We start from the raw sequence: 25,406 nt of genomic DNA, 5'->3' as shown, positions 1-25,406 counted from the left end.
CTGATTGATGTTCTCAGAAAGCTTACAGTTGAGCTTATCAGATGAGGTGTAAATATGAGAAAGGGTGACTAATTCTAACCTGCTGTTCCACACCCAGCTGCCCAACCTCCAGCCCTGGACCAGCCTCCATGCTGCTCAGATGTCTCCCTTGGTGCTCCTCACCTCCTTAGGAACAGACTCTCTTCCCTTCTGGGGAAACCCTACCTGACCCCTCCAGCCCCAAAGGAATCCCTCTGCCTTTTCAACAACCTACTTGTCTTCACAGACTTGGCAATTTACCACAAATCCTTGGGATACCCCTCGGTGGCTCAGAGTCTTTAATTTTAGTGTTGCTGTTTCAGCTGTTGGAAGCTCAAATATTTCCTCACCTATTGTGAGAAATGCCCTCACCCATCCAATGCCAAAGGACAGACATGGAGATATGAGGTATAGCAAAGTGAGACTTTAATGGCGGTCTTGCAAGATAAGGTGTCTGTTGGGCAGGCACACCTGAAATGGTTACATCAAGCAATTTATTCCCTAGTGTGCAAGTCCCTCCCTCAGTTCCTCATTGGCTGAGTACTATGGGGTGTACAATCTTCCTGGGCATCGCCTAAGGTTTATTACTTCCTTATAAGGCATTTATTGTCCCTTCTGGTGGAAAGGGGTGGTCTCAGGACAAGCCCTTGAAAAGGCCCGCCAGAAGTCCCGAGGAGGAAGAAGAACCAGGAAGTAAATGCTGAGAAGTCACCCTTGGGAAAGTGCACTTTCAGGGGTTATCACACCACAAGTTAGTCAAGCAACCCTTGTGAAGCTATTCTTGAAAATGAATCACTTAGGCTATGTTCCCACACCTATGAGGTGCATTGGTGAGGTTTGGGTGAAAAGAGCCATGGCTACCTTGGCCACGCAGAACTTCTGGCCCTTCTTCAAGTACTTCCGTGCCTTTCCCCCTCTCCTCTGCCTGGAAAATTCCCATTACTTCTCAAAAACCCAGAGCAGAAGTCACAGCCTCTTTTCAGCCCTCCCACCTGCTCCAGACAGACATGGTCACTCCGGTCTGCTCCTCTTCACCCTCCTTTTTGTTTGGCCATCAGAGGTGAAATCCCCCAGGGGTTGGAGCTTTCAACACTTTTGCACAAGTTAAGTCCTCTCTGAGATTCCCATCCTTGTGTTATGCTGGGGAATAACTGGCTCTATTTTGGTTTAAAAAACTGCTCGGAGATGCAAGTGTTGGCTTGAGGAGTGACCTTCACAAGACCTTCCTGGACTGCAGGCACAGGAGGAGTCTTCGGTCTGGAAATCGGAGCTTCTGCTCTCCCACTGGTTGGAGAAGTGTCTTAAACATGGAAATGTGCTGTAAATGGGAATAATAAATGATGGCTCTCACCCTTGGTTGCACTTTGTAATCACCTGAAGAGCTATAAAAATACCAACACCTGGGCCCCACCCAGAGGTCCTGATTTAACTGGTATGGGTGCAGCCTGGGTTGAGAGCTCCCCGGGTGATTCTAATGTGCCCACATTGTGAACAGCTGCTTGGAGGGGCTGCTTGACTACTGTCTGTAGGAAGCAGGAGACCCTTAATTGGTAACCACCCTCCCTCCCACAGCAGGGAACATGCAAAGTCAAAGAAGAATTGTGAGAACTCAACTATGTTCATTTAAAAAAAAAAAAAAAGTAGACAAAACAAGATCTGCAGAAGTAAAATAAATTCAGGGTATGATTCTTTAATGGCCTAACCTATAGACTAGCTTAAGACAGAAAAAGATGCAGAAGAGATGGGAGATAGCCTTGCTTATTGAAAGGCTCAGGGTCAAAGAGGGGAGGCCAAGAGAAGCTAGACTTTCCTGGAGCCAGATGGTAAGGGATTTAGCTATGGAGTCAGAAGTTTTGACTGGCCGTCAGTGGGGGTATCTAAGCGGCAGATAGGAAAAACCGTTACTTCTCCAAAGAACCAAAAGGGAACCAAAGCATGGAGCAGCACTTGTCTCTGGGAGACAAAAGAATGTTCACAGGGGCTAGGAGTGAATGGGTGAACCATAACCCCTGATTTGGGGAGACATTACCACAAGGGTGGGGCCTGTATACTTAGAGTGAGGAAAGTGGTTCTCTGAGTGCTTGAAATACATTTAACCCACGGCCTGTAGGCCAGCGTGCACAATCATAAGGGCACCACTTTTATCGTTCCATGTGGATGGCATCCCTCAGTGGACCATTCCAGAGACAGGCAGCACTGTGGCCTTGTCTACTGTATGGAATGTGGCACCCACAACTTCATGTCCTAATGTCAAGTTTGGGATTTCAGTTGAACCTGAGGGTGAGGAAAAATGAATTCAGAATCTGATGGGTCTGTCTGCTGGGAAAATCTCTCCTCATGTGGAAGTTGTTGGGAAAATATAGGAGGATGTTCAGAAACCCTCAGATGTTCAGAATCTTGCCGAGCATTTGATGTTAATATGCATGTGCACCCAGGTGTTCCTTGGTTGTCTAATGTAATTGCGTGTGTGTACCCAGGTGTCCTGGGTTATCAGACTTGAGTATAAAGGACAAGTGGCTCTGATCCACAGGGCCTCCCTGTCCCTAGGATGCCCCCGGGGGTTACAGGGCGGCTGCTACTGCTGCTGCAAGCTGTTGTTGCCAGTGTCCCTGCTGCCACCAGACCTGTAAGCTGCTGGACCTGTAAGCTGCTGCTGCCTTTGCTGAGGACTGAGCTCATGTCGTCTGCCAACGGCTCCCAGGATCTTTCCCAGTTACCTAACGTGGACCTGTGTGTGAGGGGTCTGGTGACCCAGCCTGGCATGTGAGGGGTCTGGTGACTCAGTCTGTACAATGGGTTTAAAGGATTTGAGCCCTATCCCTGACAATACAAACGGAAAACTTAGTGTAACAAAAATAATGAAACATTTTGGCTTTAGTTATGAATTGCCCTAGCCATATGTTAGCATAGCTATTGCCTCAACGTGACATGTGAATCCATGAGCCTCAAGATGTGAGATGAGGTGGACTTTTCTATCACATACCTTTGTTATCTTGTGATTATAAAGAAAAAGTGACTCCATTCCATTTGAGAAGAGATAGCCCCCAGCCCGTAAAACGACCTTGGATTGACGGGTGCCCTTCAGAACTTAGAAAATGTAGAGGAAACAAAAAATGTCTCCTTTTTTCTTGACCTATCAAAACTGTTTTGTGGCAGCCCCTGGGGAAAGGAACAGGATGAAGAAGGCTGTATGTGACAGGGATGTGCCAAGAAGCGTAGGCTTCACCCAGTTCAGCACGTCTCTCGCTACAGATTGTGACCTCTCAGTAGGTGTGAAACATTTTAGTTTGGATTGTGACCAACATTTAAAACATAATAAAATAGAACAGAAAGTATCAGTGCATTGCATATAGTAAGGATTAAACATTCTTTTATGAAAATTCTATTTCAGTCAGATTTGTGTATTCTAGGTTGCAATGTGTAATCTATTTCTTAATGCAGATCTCCATTTTAAAAAGTAAATAGCTGCCTTCTTAACAAGCAGAGTGAAAATATCCAGTCTTTCAATCTTGGGGTTCGACTAACCCAAGTTTGCCCATTTGGGAAAGTCCCTATTTACCTTGCTGTAAAAATCCAAGGTTGTTTTTTAGTAACAAACATGCTGGGAGCAAGGGCCGAGCCCGTGGCGCAGTTGGTAGAGTGCTGCGCTGGCAGCGCGGCGACGCTCCCGCCGCGGGTTCGGATCCTATATAGGACTGACCGGTGCACTCACTGGCTGAGTGCCGGTCACGAAAAAAAAAAACCAAAAAAAAAAACAAAAAAAAACATGCTGGGAGCAGAAAGTATTTGCACATGCTTGTGTTTAAGAGCCTTCTGGAAGGATACATCTCTGTTCTGATACAGAGTCTCCAAGGACTCAGAAGCCCACCAACAGAGATCCTCCAGGTGGCTTTTCCTCACTGATTTCTGTGACTCACCTGTCAATCAAATTGCTACTCCCATTAGGTTTGGGCCAGAATCAAATGCTCCTTTCTAGAGCTTTATTTTCAGAAGTTATCATGTCGTAGAATTTTCATGGATGTGCTAAAGCTGCTACAACACATGGGGGGGGAATACACCTATGCCACCCAAAGCTGACATTTTTGTTTGGTGAAACAAAAGGGAGCTTCTAATGAGGTACTGTGAGTAATTGATGGTAAAATGAAAATAAAACTCAGGTATGGCTTTTACCCTCAGAAAGTAAGGAGGCTTCTGGCCAAGATGGAGGAATAGACAGTCCCCAGCATCACTCTCTGCCACAAATCAACCCATTTACAACTATTAAAAAGCAACGACAGCCAAGCTGGGGCTGCTAGAGCTCAGGGGAAGAGGAGAAAAGACCTACGGAGTTTATGAAAGCAAGAGAAGCCACGAAGAGAGAAAGAAAGGACCACTCTGTTTCGAGCCCTGGCCACTTCAAGGCTGTCCCTGGTGAACGCATGGAGCAGGAGCTGGCAAAAGCCATAGCTGTGCCTTTTGGATGGAGTTGCTTGGAGGCAGCAGGCAAGAAGAGGGCTCTGGTGTCCCCCAGGACAGCAAGACCACTAACAGGGTTCCCATGGGCCCACATAGGAGTAAGGAGCCACTCAGGATTCTAAGTTCTTTTTTTTTTTTTTTTTTGTCGTTTTTTCGTGACCGGCAGTGAGTGCACCAGTCAGTCCTATATAGGATCCGAACCCGCGGCGGGAGCACTCCCAGCGCAGCACTCTACCAAGTGCGCCACGGGCTCGGCCCGTAAGGAGCCACTCAGAGGCCAGTGAGTCATCACAAGGGACCTGTGCGTCATCACAAGGGACCTGTGCACGGCCCATCAGGAAGTGTTTGGACTGTAGGCGGTGGGGGAGACAGGCCCACAGGGGGAACACTGGGCACAGCAAGGACAGCTGATCTGCTCTCCAATCAGCACAGGACCACTCAGAGGAGACTGGTTAGGAATACAGATCTGCAGGGGTGCAGTTTGCTGAAAAGAGTCAGGTCCAGACCAGAGTTTCTACACAACCCAGGTGTACCGGATCTCATGAGACCTGAAGCACCTATAAAGTCAACAATTAAAACCTGAGCTGCACAAAAAGCCTTCCCCAGAGAATCAGCAGCAAAGCAGCAATTTAGCTCAACCACAGGGTTCAAGTGCTGGTCTCCACAGGAAGTTCCCCCATTTTAGAAGTAAGCAAAGGACAACAAATTAGTTCCAGTGTAGAGTTTAAGTAGGGGGAACAGTGAATAATCCAACACAGAACTGAAAGAAAAAACAAAGTACCCACAGACCAGAGACAAAGTTTGATATTAACTAGTAAAGGTCTTGCTTCACCAAAGAACACCTGTAAAACCTAGAAGGACCGGAAGCCCCCCAGGCCCACAAGCCAGGGAGGGGGAGGGCTGGGGTCTCAGCCATGCACCCCAACACCCGCAACCAGCCCAGTGATGACCACTAAGCTGCCATAGGAAGTGCCCCGGGCTCTTGAGTGGGGGCAATGGGGGGACCAAGGGCTTCACCCACACCCCCCTGATGTCTGCATTCAGCCCAGCAACGACCAAGCCACCACTGGTCTCCCCTGCATGAATGAGAGGGGTGCCACAGGCCTCAACCATGCCCTCTCTCCTTCCTCCTTCTCCCACCCTATTTCCTTCCCCCTCCCCTCTGCCCCTCCCACCCAACTGCTCCTCAACATCATCTTAGAATGTGAAAACAGATGGAGCCAGGGACCGACCCCTCCTCCCACAACCAGGCAAGGAGCATGCCAAAAACACTTCCGTGTGGGTTGCCCACCACAGCCACTACAGTAGCCACAGCTGCCACAAAAGTGGCTAGACACCATAACCACCAGGCAGATGGCCCGCCAGCCACTCAAGTGCATTGACAAAAGGAGAGTCACCAGTGGAGACCAAAGAAGAGGACGTCTCTCTCCACAAAGGCCATTCCAGAGTGACAGGAGAAGCATCTAGTCTACGATGATAGTGGGGGACCTGATCACACCTCTCTCAGCACTGGGCAGATCATCTAGGCAACAAATCAACAGAGTAACCATTACTCTTTCAGAAGGAGAGAAGAAATCTAGCGTTATCAGAGGTGGGGGGGAGAGGGAGGGGGGATGGGGAGAGATTGGACAAGGGGCAAAAAGAATAAGTACGATTTGTGTTGTCTATGCTAATAATATTGATTTGATCAACATACATCAACGTTGAACCCCCAAAATATGTGTAATCAGTTATGATTAAATAAAAAAAAACAAAGTGTTGGCAGTACTGACAGTGGTAGCTTTCTTGGCATTTACACTGAGTTCACATTTAAGGTTTTATTCTAAACATCAAAAGCTTTTGGCCTTGAGCCCCTTCAGCCCTGAGGAAAGCCTAACATCATCTATATGTCATGTGAGAAGGAAAGATGTCTAAAGTTCAGGGAAGTTATTTTTAAAGCAATAAAATAATCTTAGATCTTGACATAGATTATAGGAAAATTCTGGGCTCCTTATTCTGGAGCTGTTCTGACTTGGTCGTTCTTTTTTGTTGTGTTTGCTTTCAGGATACCCCTCTTGAATTCTTCCTGATTATCATCCTATTGGTATTCAAGTGCACAGTCAAGTGTAAACAAAATGAGTTCACTGTTTTCTTTGCATGAGAGGGAATGAAAATTGCTTTTTTTTTTTTTTAAAAAAATTGCTTCTTAGTTACCTTTTACTGTGCTTGTTAGAGTAAAAATGCCCTGTATAGTTTGCTCAGCCCAGCCAGGTTCTTCTCCTGCTGCCCCGGGCACCCCACCACTCACCGGCAGGGCCGCAGCACACGGACGTTTATCACCTCTCCACGTGGAATTAATCAGAAGTGTCAGGCACTTGCTAGTCCTCATCTTTAATCCTAAGAACTATACTTCCTGATTTCTTTTGTTCTCCCCATCTTACAGAAAAGGAAACTGAGACTCAGAAAGGATTAGAGAAGAGCTAAACATAGCCAGCCACATGTGTATCTTTTTACATTATTTCTTTTTTTCTCTGACTCTGTCTTTCCCACTTACTTTAGGGCCTACTTATTTGTGGGCAGGAAGGGGAAGTATGTTTGACTTTCATCATTTTCAGTATCGGAAAGCCTGTACAAAGCAAGGCTTAATCTGTGCTGTCTTGTGCTGGCCACCTGCGTTCTGTTTATGAAGCTTGTCTGGTTGGTGTTACTGTGTGATGCGAAAGGACAAAGATGAAATTCAGTGTATCAGCCTGCAGGGACACTTGTTTTCCCCAAACTCTTTTATGCCCATTTTCAAACACAGAATTTTGAAGACTAATATAGTGAACACCCGCACATCTACCACTAGATGCAATCATTATTAACAGTTTACCATATTTGCTTTATCTCTCTATAACTTTTATGCTCAGTCTTTTGGAAGTAATTCCTGATGTTATGGGCCTTTGCCCCTAAATAATTCCACATGGGTCCCCTAAACATAAGAACACTGTCATAACAACAATCTAATATCCAGTTCACATTTAAATTTCTCCAATGTTTTTAAAATATCTTTTATAATTGATCTTTTTTTTAAAATCAGGATTCAGTCAAGGTTATCACATCACACTTGATTGTTGTTTGTTCTGATTGGCCTTAGAATAGACCCTTACCTTAGACACTGACTTTTTGAGGAGACCAGTTCAGTTTTCTGTATAATGTCCCACATTTTGGACTGCCTCATTATTTCTGTTTTTCTTCTATTTTCTGTAAACTGGGAGTTAGGTCTAGAGGTGTGTTTATAGTTCAGCGTATCTGGCAAGAATCCCTCCAGGGTCATGCTATCTGCTTTGTATTCATGGCTTCAGAAAGGGCCTGATGTCAGGTTGTTCTGCTGTCACCGATGCCAAGTCTCATCTCTGGGTTAAGGGGTGGCTGCCAGATTCCTCCACTGTAAAGTTCTGTTTTCCCCTTTTCAGTAAGTAGTCTGGAGGGTGGGGGAGGGATGCTTTGACACCATGGGAATATCCTGCTTCCCAACAATCCTCTTGACTAATGATTTAGCATCTGTGTTATTAGTTTGCTAGGGGTGCCATAACAGTACCACAGACTGGGTGGCTTAACAGAAATTTATTCTCACAGTTCTGGAGCCTAGAAGTCCTAAATCAAGACGTTGGCAGGGTTGGTCCCATCCAAGGGCTGTGACGGGAGGATCTGTTCCAGGCCTCTCTCCTTGGGTTATAGGAGGCCATCGTCTTCCCTGTGTCTCTTCACACTGTCTTCCCTTCATGCATGTCTGTGTTCAAATTTCCCCTTCTTATAGGGACACCAGTCATATTAGACGAGTCCCCCTTCCTCACCAAGTGAGCTCATTTTAACTTGATTACCTCTGTAAAGACACTATTAAACAAATAAGATCATATTCTGGGGGCACTGGGGGTTAAGACATTAACATATGAATTGGGGGGGTACAAAATTCAACCCATGACAGCATCCATTGATGATTCTTCCTGAACCCATTTATCAGTGTCTTAGTTTGGATTTCTGGGAAGCAGATTCTGACCTGCAGATTTGTGTGCAGGTTTATCAGGGACTGTGCTTGGTAACATCTGTGAGAGAAGAGGGAAGCAGGATTGGGCAGAGAGAGAAGCTGAACTGCGGTGCAGTTACGACAGAGGCCTCAGCCTATGTTACAGGCAGCTATGGAACTGGACGGTCCTTTTGCCAAATTGAGGCAGAAGACAAGGTCTTGTACCCTCTACCAACTAAGTGTTGGTTGTGGGCTGCCCCCAGAGAGGGGGTGCACCTTGGGCTGAGCAGCTTCATTTCTCTGAGGCAGGACAGCACCTGGGGAGAGACTCAGCTGTGAACCTGTAGGATCAACAGTCCCAGCAGTTGGGAAAGCGAGTGCCTGGGTCCTGCAGGGAGCGTGGGCGCCGTGCACACGGCATCAGGCACAGCTGGGGATTGCTGTAGGGTGATTTCTACATTTATTAGCTGACACTCTTCTGAAGGGTTTCTCCTTATCAACTGGAATGGATTGTATATAGTTCCTTCTAAAAAGACAGGATAAAAGCTTACTTCTTTCCCTTTTAATTCCCAATTTTCCAAGTAAGGAGGGGTGTAATTCAGTTATACTCAGGGTTGCATTATGACTTTTGCCCTGGGCCCCTTCCTCCATGAAAATATATTAAAAATCTTATTTTACAACTGTATTGCTATAAAAACAACTATAATCTAGGTTATATATTGTTGTATTGCTGGGCTAGGGCCCATAGACCCTTCAAACCTGTTGTACAGACTGGGTCACAGACCTCTCATATGCCAGGCTGTGTCACCAGATCTCTCAAATGCCTGGCCTCATATACCAGGCTGGGTCACCAGACCCCTCACATGCAGGTCCACAAAGTAGGTAATTGGGAAAGATCCCAGGAGCCATTGGCAGATGACACGAGCTCAGTCCTCAACCTCTGCAGCAGCAGCAGCAGCAGCAGCGGTGGTGGTGGCCTCCTGGAGGGTCCTGGGGGCACTGGCAGCAACAGCCTCCAGCAGCAGTAGTGGTCCCCCCAGGGCATGGCTGGGGTGCACTGCGGATCAAAGCCATTCATCCTTTATACTCGTCTGAGAACCCAGGATACCTGGGTGCGAGTCAGACAACCCAGGAACACCTGGGTGCCCATGCACATCCACAGATAATACCCAAGGAACACCTGGGTGCACGTGCACAGTTACATATTTACATCAAATGCTCAGCAAGATTCCAAACATCCGAGGCAGCCCTGACCATTTTCTTATATTTTCCCTACAATTTTTATTATAGTTACTTATTTTTCTTTCTGAAAAAATGTATGGTGGGCTTTTGGCACTGTGCCTACTGTGCCTAGTGGGTAAGTTTGCCCTGGGCGTGCCCCAGAGCAGGGTCCAGGCAAGTAATAAAGGAAGAGGGTTGATCCTGAGTGCACACACGTGTGTGGGGTGAAGGGGTGTGATCGTGTGGAGCTGGCTAAAGGGAAGGGGTATTTGGTTCCGGTAGAAAGTTGCCATGCAGGAAAGCGAGGTGGCCCAGTGTTGCCAGATCTTTCCATTTTTTGGAGAAGCCATAAAAGAGATTTTTGAATTTGAAATCCCCTATTTTTAATTGTTGGATCTGCTTTTTAAAAATCTGTGAGCTGGTTGTGGCCTGAGGGCTGCTAGTTTAAGAAGTCTGTTAGCAGTGAGCCTCCTGAGAGGGACGTCGCCCATTCTGTCCTCTGTACCTGGGAGGAAACCTGGCACAGGGAAGGGGCTTGTACAGGTTTGCTAAGGAATGAGTGAGCGAATAATCATATTTTGCTAAGGCAACTTATTAAAATTAGGTTGCATTTTATGCACCAGAACTGAGTGAATTGTGCTACAAAGAAAAAGAAAGTCTGCCTTGGGTTATTCACAGCAACTTAAAGAGACTTGGTAGGAATAAAAATGTGTGAAGGGACCTCAAGAAACTGGGGTTCGTGAACTAGGTTGGGCCGCCTTGATGATGCAGTCAGTCATCAGAGAACTGAAGGGGGTTTCTTGGTATCTTGAAAGAACACTGTGTTATTAAATTTATCTTTTTTTTTTTTTTTCCTATTTATGTCAGAAACATTGTGGTAAAAACCTTGAAAAGAATGTGTTTTGTAATGGGGTGGGGTGGGCAGCAAATCCATGTCACTGCCAAACAGTTTTTCATTTCTGCCCTTGGGCTGTGGTTGCCAGATGAGGAAGGCTCAGTCAGAATCCACTGTGTTCACTCTTAGCACCGAGGTGAGGGCCTTTCTCTGGTTAGAAAAGAGGGAGAGAATGAGGTGATCCTCGAGGAGAAATGGGGACAGAGAGAAAGCAGCACCTCCCAGGAAGCTTTCCCTGACTTTTCACTTTCGTTTCCAGCCCTTTTGGCTCAGACATAAAAGCAACAGTGACGCCTTGGGCATCCCTCCTTAGCACTTTCCCCCAGGATGCCCCTCCCGGGCTCAGCGCTCAGCCCTTGCTGCTAAGGTGCCTGCCAACACCTGCCTTAACCCTCGAGTTCCTGGGCTTCCCGATCGCTGTCTTTATTCCATTAGAGAAATTGCTTATTAGGAAAAGAAAGAAAAGGTGACAAAGACCCCTAACTACCCACATAATTCAGACAATGAGGGCAGAAATTCTTTTTTTCCCACTTCCCCCAAATTGACTGACTTGGGTGCTATTTTAATTTTTGTCTTCCTTCAGAGGGACCAACATTTTTGATATTAGTTTCCCATGTATAGGCAGACATTAATGAGCATGCATATAGCTAAAGTGGTATAAAATGTATGCACATCTCTCTCACACACAGCTTACTGCCCAAGAGAAAAGCAAAACTGACTGATTAATGAAAAGGACATCTATTGTACCCAGAGTGCAGGAAACTATTCACTTTGTACTCAAACATCCCTAATTCTAATTTCAATAGTTTTGTAAGATGGAGAGAGAGAGATGATGTGGGGAGTTATCCTGAATTAGATACCGTGAGTGTGTTTGCTCTTCCCAGATTCATCTCAGAACCTGAGTGAGCTGAGGACAGGTTAAGACCCTGTCTCCTGTTGAGACCTGGGGCATCCTTTCCCCTGGAGCCTCTGCTTCCTGGTCACCCAGCCTCAGCCTTGCAATGGTTGCCACATAATGAGGATAATATCTCAGTAATGTTTACTGAGATATCATTCTATGCTAAGTACCTTGTATAATTTTCATTTGTCTCACAACAACTGTTTGACACAGTCTTTAGTTTGTTTATTTTAGAGAAAATAGAAAAGAGACTAAGAAAGAGTAAGTTGGTGTCCGCCCAGGTAGGAAATGGCAGAGAGCAATTCCAAATTACCTGAGTCCCCTCACTTCTCTGCAAAAGGAGCCAGCTTTCTCCACGAGCTGTTCCAGGGCGCTCTGGTTCCCATGCCCAATAAATGATCTTCTCTGCACCCCCCCCAATCCCCCAAGCCCACCAAGGGAAGCTTTGTGTTTTTTAAGGGAGTGGAAGAGGCTTTGAAGAAGGAGGTAAGAAGGCACAGAGGGAACAGGACTCCACAGGGGGACAGTGGAAGTTCCCGTCTAAACGAGTTTCTGCTGCTGAGCTGTTTTCTCTCAAGGGCTTGCTTTGGTCTTGTATCTTTGTACCAAACAAATATTGGTAGATTGAAAAAATAGCAAAATGATAACTTTGATTTATGTTTTGTTTTTTTGCTTTTCTGGTAAAATACTTAGCAATTGGCAGCTTCAGAGACGGCTCTTCTTGTATTTGTGTGGCCACTCCCACTAGTTGCCAAACATTTTCAAAAGTGGACTGGAAGCAGAACAGTGTTAGTCTTTGACTTTTCTTAAAAACAAAAGAAAACAGCTGTTCCCCTCCCTTCCCCCAACCATGCAGTTTGGTCAACATGTTTTACATGCTGTCGACACCAACCTCTGACAGCTAAGAGTTCTTAACTTTGTTTAACAAACTCTTTTTCCTATCAAGGGATCTTTTTTCTTTAATGAGACCTTGTTTTCCCACACCACGGCATGAACCAGAGGTATGAATCCCTGTCTTGTTGGTAGATAGTTCTAGAATATGCATATATATTTTAAAGGTCCTCAAGTAATTCTGATACAGGTAGCCCAGCACCAGACTGCAGAATGGTTTGGGGACACTCTTGTTTTTTATTAACAAGGAAATTGAGGCCCAGAACAGATAAGAAACTTGTCAAGGGCCTCCCAGTTCCTAATCTAGACTCTGGGTGCTGTTCCTGGAATGCTGGTTCCTCCTTCACGAGTTCATCCTCCAGGTGCTCCTGTAGCACCTGTGGCTCCTTCACAGTCCCATCACCAGGTCATGATTTGTTCAGTGTTCATCTAGAGATGGCCCACGAGTAAAGGGACCACAGCTGTCTTGTCTGGGCCTGGATCAGAGCAGTTTTGATTGGGGGCAGGGATGAGGGGAGATGGACAAAAGGGCAGGGATGGGAAGAGAAGAACTATAATCAGTGACCAGAAACAATCCATTCAATAAGTTCTGTAAAGGGGAGCAGGGAAATGGAATAGGATCTATGTGGGGAAGTGGAGCTTTTTAACATGAAAGAAATAACTGTGTGGGAGTAGGCCAGGGCAACATTGGGGGTGGGGAGTTGCTGAGCCGTGTATGAGTAGGAAGTGTGTGAGTGGATGAGATGTGCAAGGAGGGCCAGACTTAAAGGCCCTCGACATGTGGAAGGCCATAAGTGGCCACAGAGAGATCGCAGCGTACTCAGGCTCAGCTGCTGGAAGGGGTGGCACAGTGGAGTCTCAGGAAGCTCTGATATTCTCAGTGAAATCAGAAGTGAAGTTATCAGACGAGGGGGGAAGAGAGATGTTGGGGTGAGGTGACAGGAGCAAGTATGAGAGAGATGTCTAAGAGAGAGGGACCACGTGTGGACAAGGAAAATAGTAGAGCCCAGTTGAGGTTAGTGGTCCTGTTTTTAAAGTGAGACTAGTCCACATGGTTATCTTTCTCTAGCTGTGTTGGTTGCACAGGTACCAGGTGAGAATATGTGGAAAGTTAGACATGATCCTGGCCCTCCTGGAGATTAGGTTTTGGTAAGAGAAGATGACATCAGATTGATAATTTTTTATTTAATTACATTGTGAGGATTGCCACACTGGAAAACACAGGGGCAACTGGGCATCTAAGAGGGGTGCCTGTTTGAAGTGAGCCATGTGTCTGTGTACTGAATGAGGCCCTGGTAAGATCCGAATTCTTGCCTTTTTTGTTTCAATTACAAACAGTGTGGCGCAATAGCAGAGTAGTAACAAGATATGCTATAATTTTGTTTCTTGGTGATCTGCTATGACTCCCATGCTTATTGTCCTACAAGCTGTAAATCGGCCAGAAAAAGTAGCGGTTGCCCAGGACATTAGAGCAGTCTAAATGGACCTAACAGAAGACAGGAAGGATGCTTGAGGAAAATAGGCACTACGTGTAAAATGCATGAGATACATCCTCTCTCTTTTGTTCCATTCCCTTTCTATTGGATGTTCCTAGATGTGGGCAGTTGCTTAAAGATCCATGCTGTGGGGTGAGAGGACATATCCCTGCAGCTCAAGTGCAGCACAGTAGAAGGGGGCTTAGTGGAATGAGGTGCATGACAAAGAGGCTGTTGGTCATTGTATGATAAAAGAATTTAGGTTTGAATGGTAGAAAGAAACCCTCTGCTTCTCAGCCTGCAGTTTCCAAGACCCTGTGAAAATGTTCTCATTTTGAGAGAATTGTTTAGATAGTACCTAGGAGGAAATTACCCCAGAGCCTCAAACTTTGATGTAAGTTCTGATTGAAGTTCTTTGTAGCACCAGTCCACGAGGTGAATGGACGTACAGGGCCTTGCCCTGTCACTGGCAGCCCCTTATCAGGCTGGTCAGATGGGATGGTTAGCCAAATACTCTGGGACACTGGGCCAACAGCAGCACCTGCAAGCTTGTTAGAAACACAGATTGATGGGCTGCTCCCTAGACCTACTGAACCAGAATCTCTGGGGGTGGCACATTAAAGTATGAGAATAAATTACCTAAAATACAATTGATCTTTCACTCAGGTCCTTTGTTTTCAGCTTATTTAAAAATATCAGAAATAAATTACTCCTACACCTACAGCTCCCCATGAACCCAGAGCGGTAAGAAGCAAGGACAGGTGCAGTCTTGGCGGGGGAAACTAACAAGGGATGGTTTGTTTTTGGTGACTGACCTGTAGGGGGATCTGAACCCATGGCTTTGGTGTTATAAGGCTGTGCTCTAACCGAGTGAGCTAACTGGCCAGCCCAGGGGATGGTTTCAAGAAGAGCTTTCCTGAGATATTAGAGCAGGATGACCTTGGCACTAGTGACATTTTAAGCAGAATAATTCTTTGTTGTAGGGAGCTTCTGGGCATTGTAGGATGCTTAGCAGCATACCTGGCCTCTACCCACTAGATGCCAGTAGCACCCTTCAAGTTTTGGTTTGTGATAACCAATTATGTCTGAAGACATTGCCAAATGTAGGCAGGGGCAGAGCAGGGAGGCAAAACCACTCCCACATCCACCAGCATAGAGTGATGAAATGCCTGGGGTGTCTTCAGAGGGGTTCTGGGGAAGGGGATATTTCCCAGAGGCAGCAGGTGGCTTCATCCCAGAGGCAGTCACACCTGCGCCCTGCTTGCTAGGCAGGGCTGGAATTCTGCAGGCACCACCTCTTTTCATCTTTACAACATACCCAAGGGGCGGGTCCCATTTTCCGCCTTTATAGAAGAAGAAACCCAGCTTTAGAGAAATTGCCACAGTATAAGCAGGGATTCAATCCCAGGGCCGTGATGCTCTATTACTGAGCATATACAGGTATGTGTATATACCAGGGTACTTTAAAAGTTTGTAGAAAGATTCATATTATCCTTTAATTCTATTTTTCCATGAACTTTCTGAAGTGACCTCGCACGCGTGTGTGTATCTCTGGGTTTGTGGGCCTTTCCCCATCTGTCTTCAGAATCTGGGGAGGAGAGAAGAAATGGTCATTTAATGGCTAGAGCCCAGAATTGACTTTCAAAACACTTGAGCCGGCTGGAAAAGCAGAAATCAAAGCACAGTGTCTTCTTCCATGTACCCTCCTTCCCCGAGGTGTTGCCCTGTCCCCAGGATCCCACTCCCGTGGTGGGCGACAGCTCCCCACGCACACACCGCCCAGCCCGGCGCGGCGCCCGGGTGTCTACGGCCTCGCTGCGCTGCGGAGCGCCTGGGGGGCCGCTTGCAGCATCAGAGGGAGCCGGCGGCGGGTGGAGTGCCAACAGGACCGAAGCTCACGTGCAAGGGCGGCCTTGTCACCTGATCCAGAGTCACTTAGCATTTACCGAGGTCCCCGCGGGTGCCAGGGGCCCCGCGGAGGGTCATCGTCTAGTGGTATAGTGGTACGTTGCAACGCTCTCTGCATCTCGGTTTCTTTGTAAATTGAGAGGCAGGGACCTCATGGTCTCCAAGAGAGGGCGTGCCTTACAGGGCAGGGGTTTCCAAGCCCTGGCTGTGCATCAGATCACCTGTGGGGGCTGGCAGGTTGCTCAGTTGGTTAGAGCACAGCATAACAACACCAAGGTCACGGGTTGGGATCCGGTACCAGCCAGCCGCCAAAAACAAAAAACAAAAACAAAAAACCCCCAAATCACCCGTGGAAACAGTTGAAAAAAATTACTAGTAGAGATGGCCAGCTTGGAACTTTTTATTTACTGCTACTTTCTATGATTAGGGGGCAGATTGTTGTTTGCTTTTTGCTTTTAACCTTTCAGGTAAGAAATGATTTGTCAATTTCATGAAAACCCTATGTATTCAGGGACTCAGTCTTAGGGCTAAGAGTAAATCTTGTTTTTAGAACCATATAATTATACATTGAGATCAAGATCCGTCACTTAACTTTTGGAAGATATAATATTGTGTTCCCATTAAAATAAGTATATTAATACCAAAGTTTCCCTAGTAATTCTTGGAGAGAAGTGCTTCAGTGGGTTCCGTAAGTACTCGCCCTGGCCTGGGACCCTTCACAGCTGCTCTGGGGATGTTCTCGCAGCTGAACTCTTGTTCTTCCCCAGTTCTTTAGGGAGGGTCCTGTATGTGCTAGACGCAACTGTGTAGAGCCCACCTTCCTATAGCCTGGTTTAGGGCTCTTACCCTAAGTAAGGAAGCAGCTAACTTTCAAATTTAGATTAGGATCTAGAATTAACAGATGTGAAGTGAAGATAAAACTTACTTGACGTGTCCCAGAGACAAAGAAGAGTATAGTGGGTGGGAACTTGGGTCTTGGTTCAGACAGACTTGGGTTTGGCTCTTAGTAAGGACACTTCTTGGTTTTGTGACAGAAGGAAATTAGTTAACTTCTTTAAGACTTTGTTTTCTCATTTGTTAAATGGGGCTTATAATACGGATAGGGTTGTTTTATGTGTTTAATAAGATAATCCAAGTAAAACATTTAGCACTGGCGGGGGGCATGTTGCTTTAAAACCACTATAGTAGTGGTAATAATCTCAAGAATCAACATTTTTGGGTGCCTGTGTGTCCGCTTTCCACCATGCACTTATAACCTCTCCCAAGCCTCCAGTCAAAGAGCAAACCACCACCACTGGGGGGCCACATGGGGCCTCTGGGCAGAGGCCTGGGAAATAGGTCAACTTGGATTTGTACACGGGATTTACTAATCAACCTCTCAGAGCTCCTGTTCCCCAATTAGAGAACAATTACACCCGTCACCCATTGTGAGGATTAGAGATAATATATTAAGTATGTGGCAGCTAACAGGCTCCAGTATAGGTGGCTTTGTAAGAATTCCCCGCCTGGCCATCTTCATACCTCAGGTCGTCGTGATGATAGAAGTGAGGATCTCCCAAAGACACATCTCAGCTCTCCCTGCTGCCGGGTTTATCCTCATTCTTAACGGCCCTGAGCCAGACTTCATTGCTCTTAAGACTGGCCCAATTTCCTTCAAACCAAGGCCAATGGAACCATGAAAATGGGCACTGCCACTTAGAAATATGATCTTCACATAACACTCACCCAGGCGTGGGTGCCAATTAAGACGAAACATAGAGATCCACCTCAGCTCCACTGAGAGCACATGTGTGAGACCAGACTGCAAATGCGCACTGACGTGATTGTGACTTTGAGTCAAGACTGGCAAGAAACATCAGCAAATAAAAGATTTGTTTGATGTAGAAAAAAAATGATATTCAAAGGTCAAAGTTTCCTGAAGAAGGTTCTGCCTGCTTCGGTCTGGTACTGGGAAGCTACAAATCAGTAAAAAGGCTGCATTTTCTCAAGTTATCAATTCATCACATTGCAGATTCCTCCCCTGACTCTATTTCACATGGGTTCCTACGTGGAGAGAAAAAAGGATGGGAGATGTTCAAAAGCTCGGGGACGATTGTTGACATTCTCCCTGCTTGTGTCTTGCAGCCTTCTTCTGCTTCCTCCTGACTGCTCTGGGTGTGACAGCTGGTGCCCATCGCTTGTGGAGCCACAGGTCCTACAAGGCCAAGCTGCCTCTGAGGATATTTCTGGCTGTTGCTAACTCCATGGCTTTCCAGGTGGGGATGGAGGGCCTCTCTGCCTTGGGGACCCAGTGCAGATGGCAGTGTGAGAGGAGAGGAAAGATGGGCAGACACCCCTCCATCCTCATCCTAGGCTCAGTGCCCAGTCCCCAGGCACTGCCAGTCTGTCCCAAGTTTTTATTTCCTTGTAGCCTTAGATACAGTAAGATGTCCCCTGGGGATTTTGTACCACAAGAGAAAGGAGACTTCTCTATCAGAGTCCATGCTATAAACATACCATAAAACCCTCAACATTTTCCAGCGCTAACCAGAGACCAAGTTCTGCACTGAGCATCTATTAGGATGTCCCATCAGATTCTCACAATAACCCTTTGAACTAGATGTTGTGTGTGCCCGCATTTTACAGATGAGGAAACTGAGGCTTAATGAGGTTAAAGAACTTGCCGAAATTCTATAGCTAAAAAGTGGTACATCCTGGATAGGCAAATGTAGGTCATCCTGATTCCAAAGCCATTGCTCTTACAAAACATATTCCCAGGGTTGCCCTACAGGGTCATGGTGGAAAGACTTCAGTCAGGAGTCGGAAATCTCAGAGATTTTACTCTGATGGTTGCTAGCTATGAATCACTTCCTCACTTCCAGTTTCCTCATCTGTAAAAATAAGAATGCGACTTCATTGCCAGGGTCGTTATGAAGTCATTGAGAATTGCAGGGAGCTATAAAAATGTAAGAGAGGGTCCTCACTGCACTAAGATTGGGCCATATCCTTTACGACTATTCCAGTCTGAGACCATTCCCCACCACTCTGGGAACTTTCTGAGCTGCTGGAATTTTGTTTTGATCATGGATCTTGTTTTTCCCAGTTCCTCACCTGATCCAGGCAGCATGGGTGGGAATAACCTGTTTTCAAATTTTCTACCCATGTATGAGTGCAGATCATTCCAGTCCACATGTATTTTCACCCATTGGGAAAGAATGATGATTCCTAAAACTGCTGTAGGGTCCATGGAAACAGGTGACCCAGGAGGTTCAATGTGACCCTTGGACATGCAACTTGTGTGGCTGAGTTGCCTCCACGATGGACCTCCCATCCCTACAAGACAGCCTGACCCTGAGCATTTCTCTAAGTGCCCTTATGGCTAAGAATTCATTTTTCTATTTTGGGTTTCCCTCATTCAGTTTGAGCTTTCATAAAGCAAATAGAATGCAGCACAATAGCTCAACAGGGAACACACTTGATAGTGTAGATATATACTTATTATTAATTGAAACACAGTCACAAGTTAGTACCAGGACCCTAGAAAATAAGCTATTGTGCACAAAAGAGTAGTTGGCAGCTTCTTGAGTCCATATTCACCATTGGCAACATGAGCCCTGCTGAACTTTATTTTGACTTCAACCACCTTATTTCAGTGTTTTGCTTTATTACAACTTAGAAACTCATTGACTTAGGTCTTAGATGCCATTCAGCACTTAACTCGATAATTTTCATTTATTTTGTCCAAGCAGTTTATTATTCTTAGCCTCTAAATACACACTCATGTAGTTACAAAACACCTCTATTTCTGGAATTTTTTCCAAGGTAAGTAACTTGTAACTGAAAGCCTAAAACTCTGATTTTTCTTTTCCCAACGAAACTATTTGTTTATAACTCAATTTTTGAAAACCTAAGTTTCCTTAGGAAAACATCACATAACAGAATATCAGGCTGTGATTTTAAATTTATTTTGGGGAGAAAGTACATTGTAGAGGGTAGTACCCAGGTCCTGGAATATATCCTTGGCTCTGCCATTTGCTAAATGTAGACCTTTGTGCAAATCTCAGATCCTTTATCTGCATAGAGGGGATAGTAATATTTACCTCATGGAGTTGTAGGGAGGATGAAATAATGAATAAAAAGTGCGTAGCTTAGTGGTACTCAGTAAATATTGTTCCCCTTTCCTCTTTTTCAAGAATCAGCACATCATCTCACTCATTTCTGTATTCTCATGCCTATCAAATAGAAGACACTTGATGATTGTTAAATAAATGACAAATGAATGAGTAGCTTTAAGAAGTATTTTCAGAAATCATCAGATTTAAACTATGAATACTTCAAGGCCCACATTTGTGGTGGATTTTTTTCACTCACTCAACAAATATTTATTGAGCACCTACGATGTGGCAGGCCCTGAGCTAGGCACAATGGGTATAACGATGAGCAAACAGTCACAGTCCTTGCCTCCATGGAGCTTTTCTGTCCAGTGGGATATTAGGATTCTCATAATTTCCCAGTGGAAATTCCAGTGCTTCATGGGTTTGAGGTTTTATAACGATTTCACTTAGACCTAGGTGAAAGGTGTCTATAAGATCAGCAGGGGGCTGGCTTCCATAACTGCATAACTGTGTCAGTGGGAAAGAATATAGTCAGTCTAGATCTCTTAACCCCAGGAGAAGAACAACCTGGGAAAGTAAAAAAAAAAAAAGTGCTATGATCTGCCAGTGTAGGATAGTGACCTACAACCCTGACTTAATGCAGTCATTGATTGAGTTTCCCTTTGATGTCCTTCTGGGTTTTAAAAGATAGTTTCAAAGGGTCTCCCTACCACCCCCTTCCTCCATCAGAATGGTCATACCTTTAGCCAAACTGGACAAGTCATGCCATGGTTATCTCTGAGGATTGGTGGGGCTTTTGCTAGATGCTGCAAACAAGATCCTGATCATTAAGAAAAACCTTCTTAAAATTGGAACTTAAACATTTAAAACCTCTGTCAAAGGCTAAAATTTCCTCTAGTGTCCTTGTTTTTGTCTCTGCCATTGTCTTTGGGTTTTCCTAGAGACTTCTTGAATAGGGTCTAAGGCTTTCAGTTTTTTTACTTGTAATCCCCTTTAATTATACAGGAGCTCTCCTGATGTGATGACAAGGTGGGCAGAGAGGGGAAGCAGTCAATGATTAGATCTCAGTGTTTTAGTGTGCTTGAACTGGGTATTTTCTTTCCCCCAGATTGGGTAGGCTCTGGTACAATAGTTTCTCTTAAGGACAGGCCTTGTTAAGAGGATCAGAGAGCTCTGGGCATATTTCAAAATGGTTCTTTATAGTAAGAACTTGGCAAGGATCCAAGAGGTAAAATTCATGAAAGTATTGGGCTCCTCTAGGACTAGACATCCTCAGAATTCTTAAGTCTAAAGCCTGTCCACACTGAGCTTCCAGCAGTTCATCGATTACAGTTTAAAGTGTTCCCAGCCATACTGGCCCCAGCTGGGGCTTCTGCTTCCTGCAAGCTGTGATTCTCTGTATCACCTGTCTCTCTAGTTTTTGGTTTGTCTTGTAACCTCAGTTCTTTGATGGGTCTAAGAAGAGTTGTTGATTTTCAGTTTGTTCAGCTTTTTTCCTGTGAGGATGGAAATGATGACTTCCAACCTCTTTTCGTGTTGGACCAGAAAAGGGAAGTTACAATGTGATTTGTAAATGGACCAAACTCTGCATGTAGATATGTCAATTAACTCACGCAGTCATGTGTTGTGAACTTTGGCAAGGATATAATAGTTACAACAACAACAGTAATAAAACAAAGCAATTATTTAGTGCTAATGACATACATATAGTCATCTGATAATTCTACAAGGTAATACTGTTATTTTCTTCATTTGATAGGTGAGAAAGCAGAAAGAAAAAAAGCTATGTAACGTCTATGTCCCTCAAGAACATATGGATTCAAATGATAGAAAGGGGTTCAAATGCAGGTGGCTTGAATCGAGAGGTCACCCTCTTGCTGCTGTGCTCTAAGGCCTCTCCCAGTATCAGAGAGGGTATTTATCCTTCCATTCGGCAAATACATTTGCTACACATTGTTCCAGGCACTGGAGAACAAGACAGACAAGCTCCCTGCCCTCATAACGTGTATGTTACAGTGGGAGAGAGAGCACATGAACGCATAAGCAAATGAACAAACAAATGTATTCAGAGAAAGAAGGGTGTGAAGGATTGAAACACAGCAGTATGACGTGGAATATGAGGGAAGTGGCTTCTTTAGGGAGTGCAGTCAGAGAAGACCTTGCTGAGGAGGTGACATTAGAACTGAGACGTCAAGGAGAGAACAGGTGAGGGAAGACAGAGGGAGGAGCCAAAGCACAGGCAGGAACAAGTGTGGTGTTTTCTGGAAACGGAAAGATGGCCGTGTGGCTGGTCTGCGTGAGTATGGAGGAGGATGGTCATAGAAGAGCCAGAGAGGGGCATCAGTGCAGGGCTGTGTCAGGCAGAGCAAGGAGTTTGGTTATTGTTCTAAGTGCCATGAGAAGGCACCCCAAGGGAGTAGGCAGGGGAGTGACATAGCAACATGCATTTCAGTGGCACGAGGAAACCTCAGACCCCCGTCATGACACCCTGGAGATTTTGTGCCAGATTTAGGATCATGGACCATCCCCCAAGGCTTGGTCTCTGTGGGACATGCACATCAAGGAGGGAGACTTGCACACGAGGCATAGTCCTCAAGTACGACTTGGGGTATTAGCAGCAGCATGTAGTGACATTTGGGTAGAACAGAACAAAACAGCAGAACACGACTGCAGGCTCAGGAATCCTGAACCTTGTGTGGCTCTCTGCGCAGGCTCTAACTCTCCCTTCAGAGATCCTGTTTTAGTGTATGCCGCCTATTATGGATTGAATTCTGTCCCCCCAAAGTTTAATGTGTTGGAGGCTTGGTCTCCACTGTGATAGTGTTAAGAGGGTGGGAAATCCTCCTATGGTAGTTGAAAGGTGGGGCCTTGGAGAGGTGATTGGATTGTGAGGACTGCACCCTCGTGAGTGGATTGATCCATTCTTGGAATACTGGGAGTGGTTCTGGTGGCTTTAAAAGGAAAGTGAATAAGGAGGTTAGTCTCTCTCTGCCATTTCACAATGCAATATCATGCGTCACTGAAGTCACCACCAAAGAAACTGCTCACCAGATGTGTTCCCTGGACTTTGGATGTCCCAGACTCTGAAACTGTAAGCAATAAATTTCATTTTCTTTATAAATTACCCAGTTCCAGATATTTCTGTTATAAACAACAGAAACAGAAACAGACTAATACACCACCTTTCCCAACCATGAGACTAAGCTTCAGACGTACAACTTTTCTTCTGCACACCAGAAGCACGTTTGCTTTTTTTCAGGGTGGGTGGAGATTGTTGGTTTCCTCCTCTTATGTAAACAGGCAGCAGCAGCAGTGGTCCTGACTGGGATGCCCTGAGAAGCCTTCCTGGTGTGATTTTGGAAGGCAATTTGCACATGATGCCTCACACATTTGGAAGTCAAATGGAAAGAGAAAATAGCTCGGTCATCTCCGAGCAACTTCTCTTGTCCTCTGCTCGTGATGGCGGTGATTTCTTGTTCCATCGACGCTGCTTTGTAACTCCATCCGTCTTGAGGGATACTCTGACGGACAAAGCTGTGCAGGTGGAGATGGGAGAGAGAGCAGGGAAACCTCCTGAGGCTGCTCCATGAGACAGGCATTTTCTTTCTGCACTTACCTGGCAGGATTAACTATGCTTCCTACCAACAAAAGATACCTTTTAGGAATAAAATGCCTTACCCCTAAGATGCCTCACTTCCTTCTTTTGTTGGGGATCAAGGTCAGTGAAAGTAGGGAGGATGAAAGAAACCACCAAGGAAATGAACCTCAAGGAAATGAAAATGTGACAGGCTGAGAAAAGAGAGTGATTCATAGACAGATGTACCAGTAGGGCTGGTCTGTCTCACAGCACTGACCCCAAATAGAGCGGACACTCTTCAATGCAGAGCTTACCTGCTTTGTACAGTGGATGCATGTCTAGCCATTTTAAGGTAATTAAATTTTTGTAAACCAAAAATACACACTTTAAAAGTACATTTTAAAAAGTTTTTTTGTGTGTGGGGGGGGGCGGGGGAGAAGGAATTGGTAAAGGGACATGAAAATCAACTACATTGTATATTGATAAATTTTTTAAAGAAAAGTTTTTATTTAAAGTTCTATTGGGCAGAGTAAAGGGTATTGTGAACAAAGAACTACCAGATTTTATGTTAATTTAACTCTACATCTATATTTCAAGAAATATACACTTGTTTAAGTTGAATTCCACATGCAGTCCTGTCAATGTGGAATCTATTCAAAAACATTTTCAAGCTAAAACTTCTTTTAAAGTTCTTGTGACAGGAAACGTTTCATTCTGCCGACTTTTCGTAAAGAAGCTCACGAGAAGTGCTGTGGGCAGTGAACCTCCTTGACCATGCACCCTTCCCCTGCTCATCTCTTCCTTTCCCAGAAGCACAAAAGGTTAGAGCTGGGGTAACCTTAGAAGCCATGAGTCTAATACATTTTCTAACAACTGAAGAAACTAAAGCCTATTGTCTGAGCTTGTTTTTGTTTGTTTATTTTCCCACATCATCTCCAAAAATGTTTATGAGTGTTGAAGGATACTGTGTTGCAGTGCAATTCCTTGACAAGCTATTTCTTCCTGTGCCTGCCACCAACCATTGGGCTGAGATAGCACATTGCCACTGCTTATTCTTTATTCCATTGCTATCCTGCCAGACACTCGCATGTTGCTGCTTTCTAGGTTTCCCCACTCACTGATTATTTTGCATTTTGGATGCTTTCTCCCAAGCTGCCTTCATTTGCATCTTTCCTAAATCAAATCTCATTGTGATAATTTCTATTCATGTTTCTAACCTCTTTACCATCTGTGTTATTTCTCTGTCCTCAATGATGTCTGCCATACCTCCTAATTTAGTACCAACCAAAAATGTTAATAAAATGTGTAAGCTTTGTTCCCGGTCATTAGTGATGCTAAACAAAGCTAGAGCTAACAGACACAGAGGGGCCTTCCTTTAGCTGCCTCTTCCCTTACCCCTCATTATATATTGAGCTCTTTTCATTATTGGTCCTGTTTATCAAAGTTCAGGCTTTTCAATCATCCTGCCTCAGTTCCTGCTAATGCCAGCCAGAGCTCTTGTGACAGGAATGTTTCAGGGATGCTGTTTCAATGCTTTATCAAGCTCCAAAGATACAATATCTACAGGAGTCATTGAGTCAACACTTTTAATTATGGTAAAATTTATTGAGTTTCACATGCCAGATGGAATTTCTAGCCTTGCTTTTTAAAACTGTTTTAGAAGGCAGAAAGAGTTGTTTATTTTCATCTTCTTGCCATTGAATCTTCCATAGCTTTTTGTATAAATCTGCTAGTTAATTCCCTCTTAATTTACAGGTGCATAACCACTGCATGCTTGTGAGGAACACAGAGATGTATAAGAAATGGCCCTTGTCTTGAGGTGCTTATGATCTGATAGTGCTGGCTAGACTTGTGTACAATGAACGAAGACTTACAAGACTATGTGGAGTGTAGTTGCTCAAAAGGTTCACGCTGACTCTTAGGGCTGCAGAAATATGAATACAGGACAGAATGGTTGGAGAAAACCTAATGTGGAAGGGGAGTTTTGAG

General features: G+C 45.1%; 1 protein-coding gene across 1 annotated transcript in view; it reads left to right on the top strand.

Annotated features, from left to right (window-relative positions):
* The window catches only part of SCD5 (stearoyl-CoA desaturase 5), a 142,880-nt gene that overhangs the window by 59,552 nt on the left and 57,922 nt on the right, over positions 1–25,406 (top strand). The window contains exon 2 of the mRNA XM_063108721.1: positions 17,871–18,001. Coding sequence (XP_062964791.1) covers positions 17,871–18,001 — 131 coding nt within the window. The remainder of the gene's footprint in view (positions 1–17,870; positions 18,002–25,406) is intronic.

This window comes from Cynocephalus volans, chromosome 9, assembly GCF_027409185.1.
Source record: "Cynocephalus volans isolate mCynVol1 chromosome 9, mCynVol1.pri, whole genome shotgun sequence".
Lineage (NCBI taxonomy): Eukaryota > Metazoa > Chordata > Mammalia > Dermoptera > Cynocephalidae > Cynocephalus > Cynocephalus volans.
This window is presented reverse-complemented; position numbering and strand designations above follow the sequence as displayed.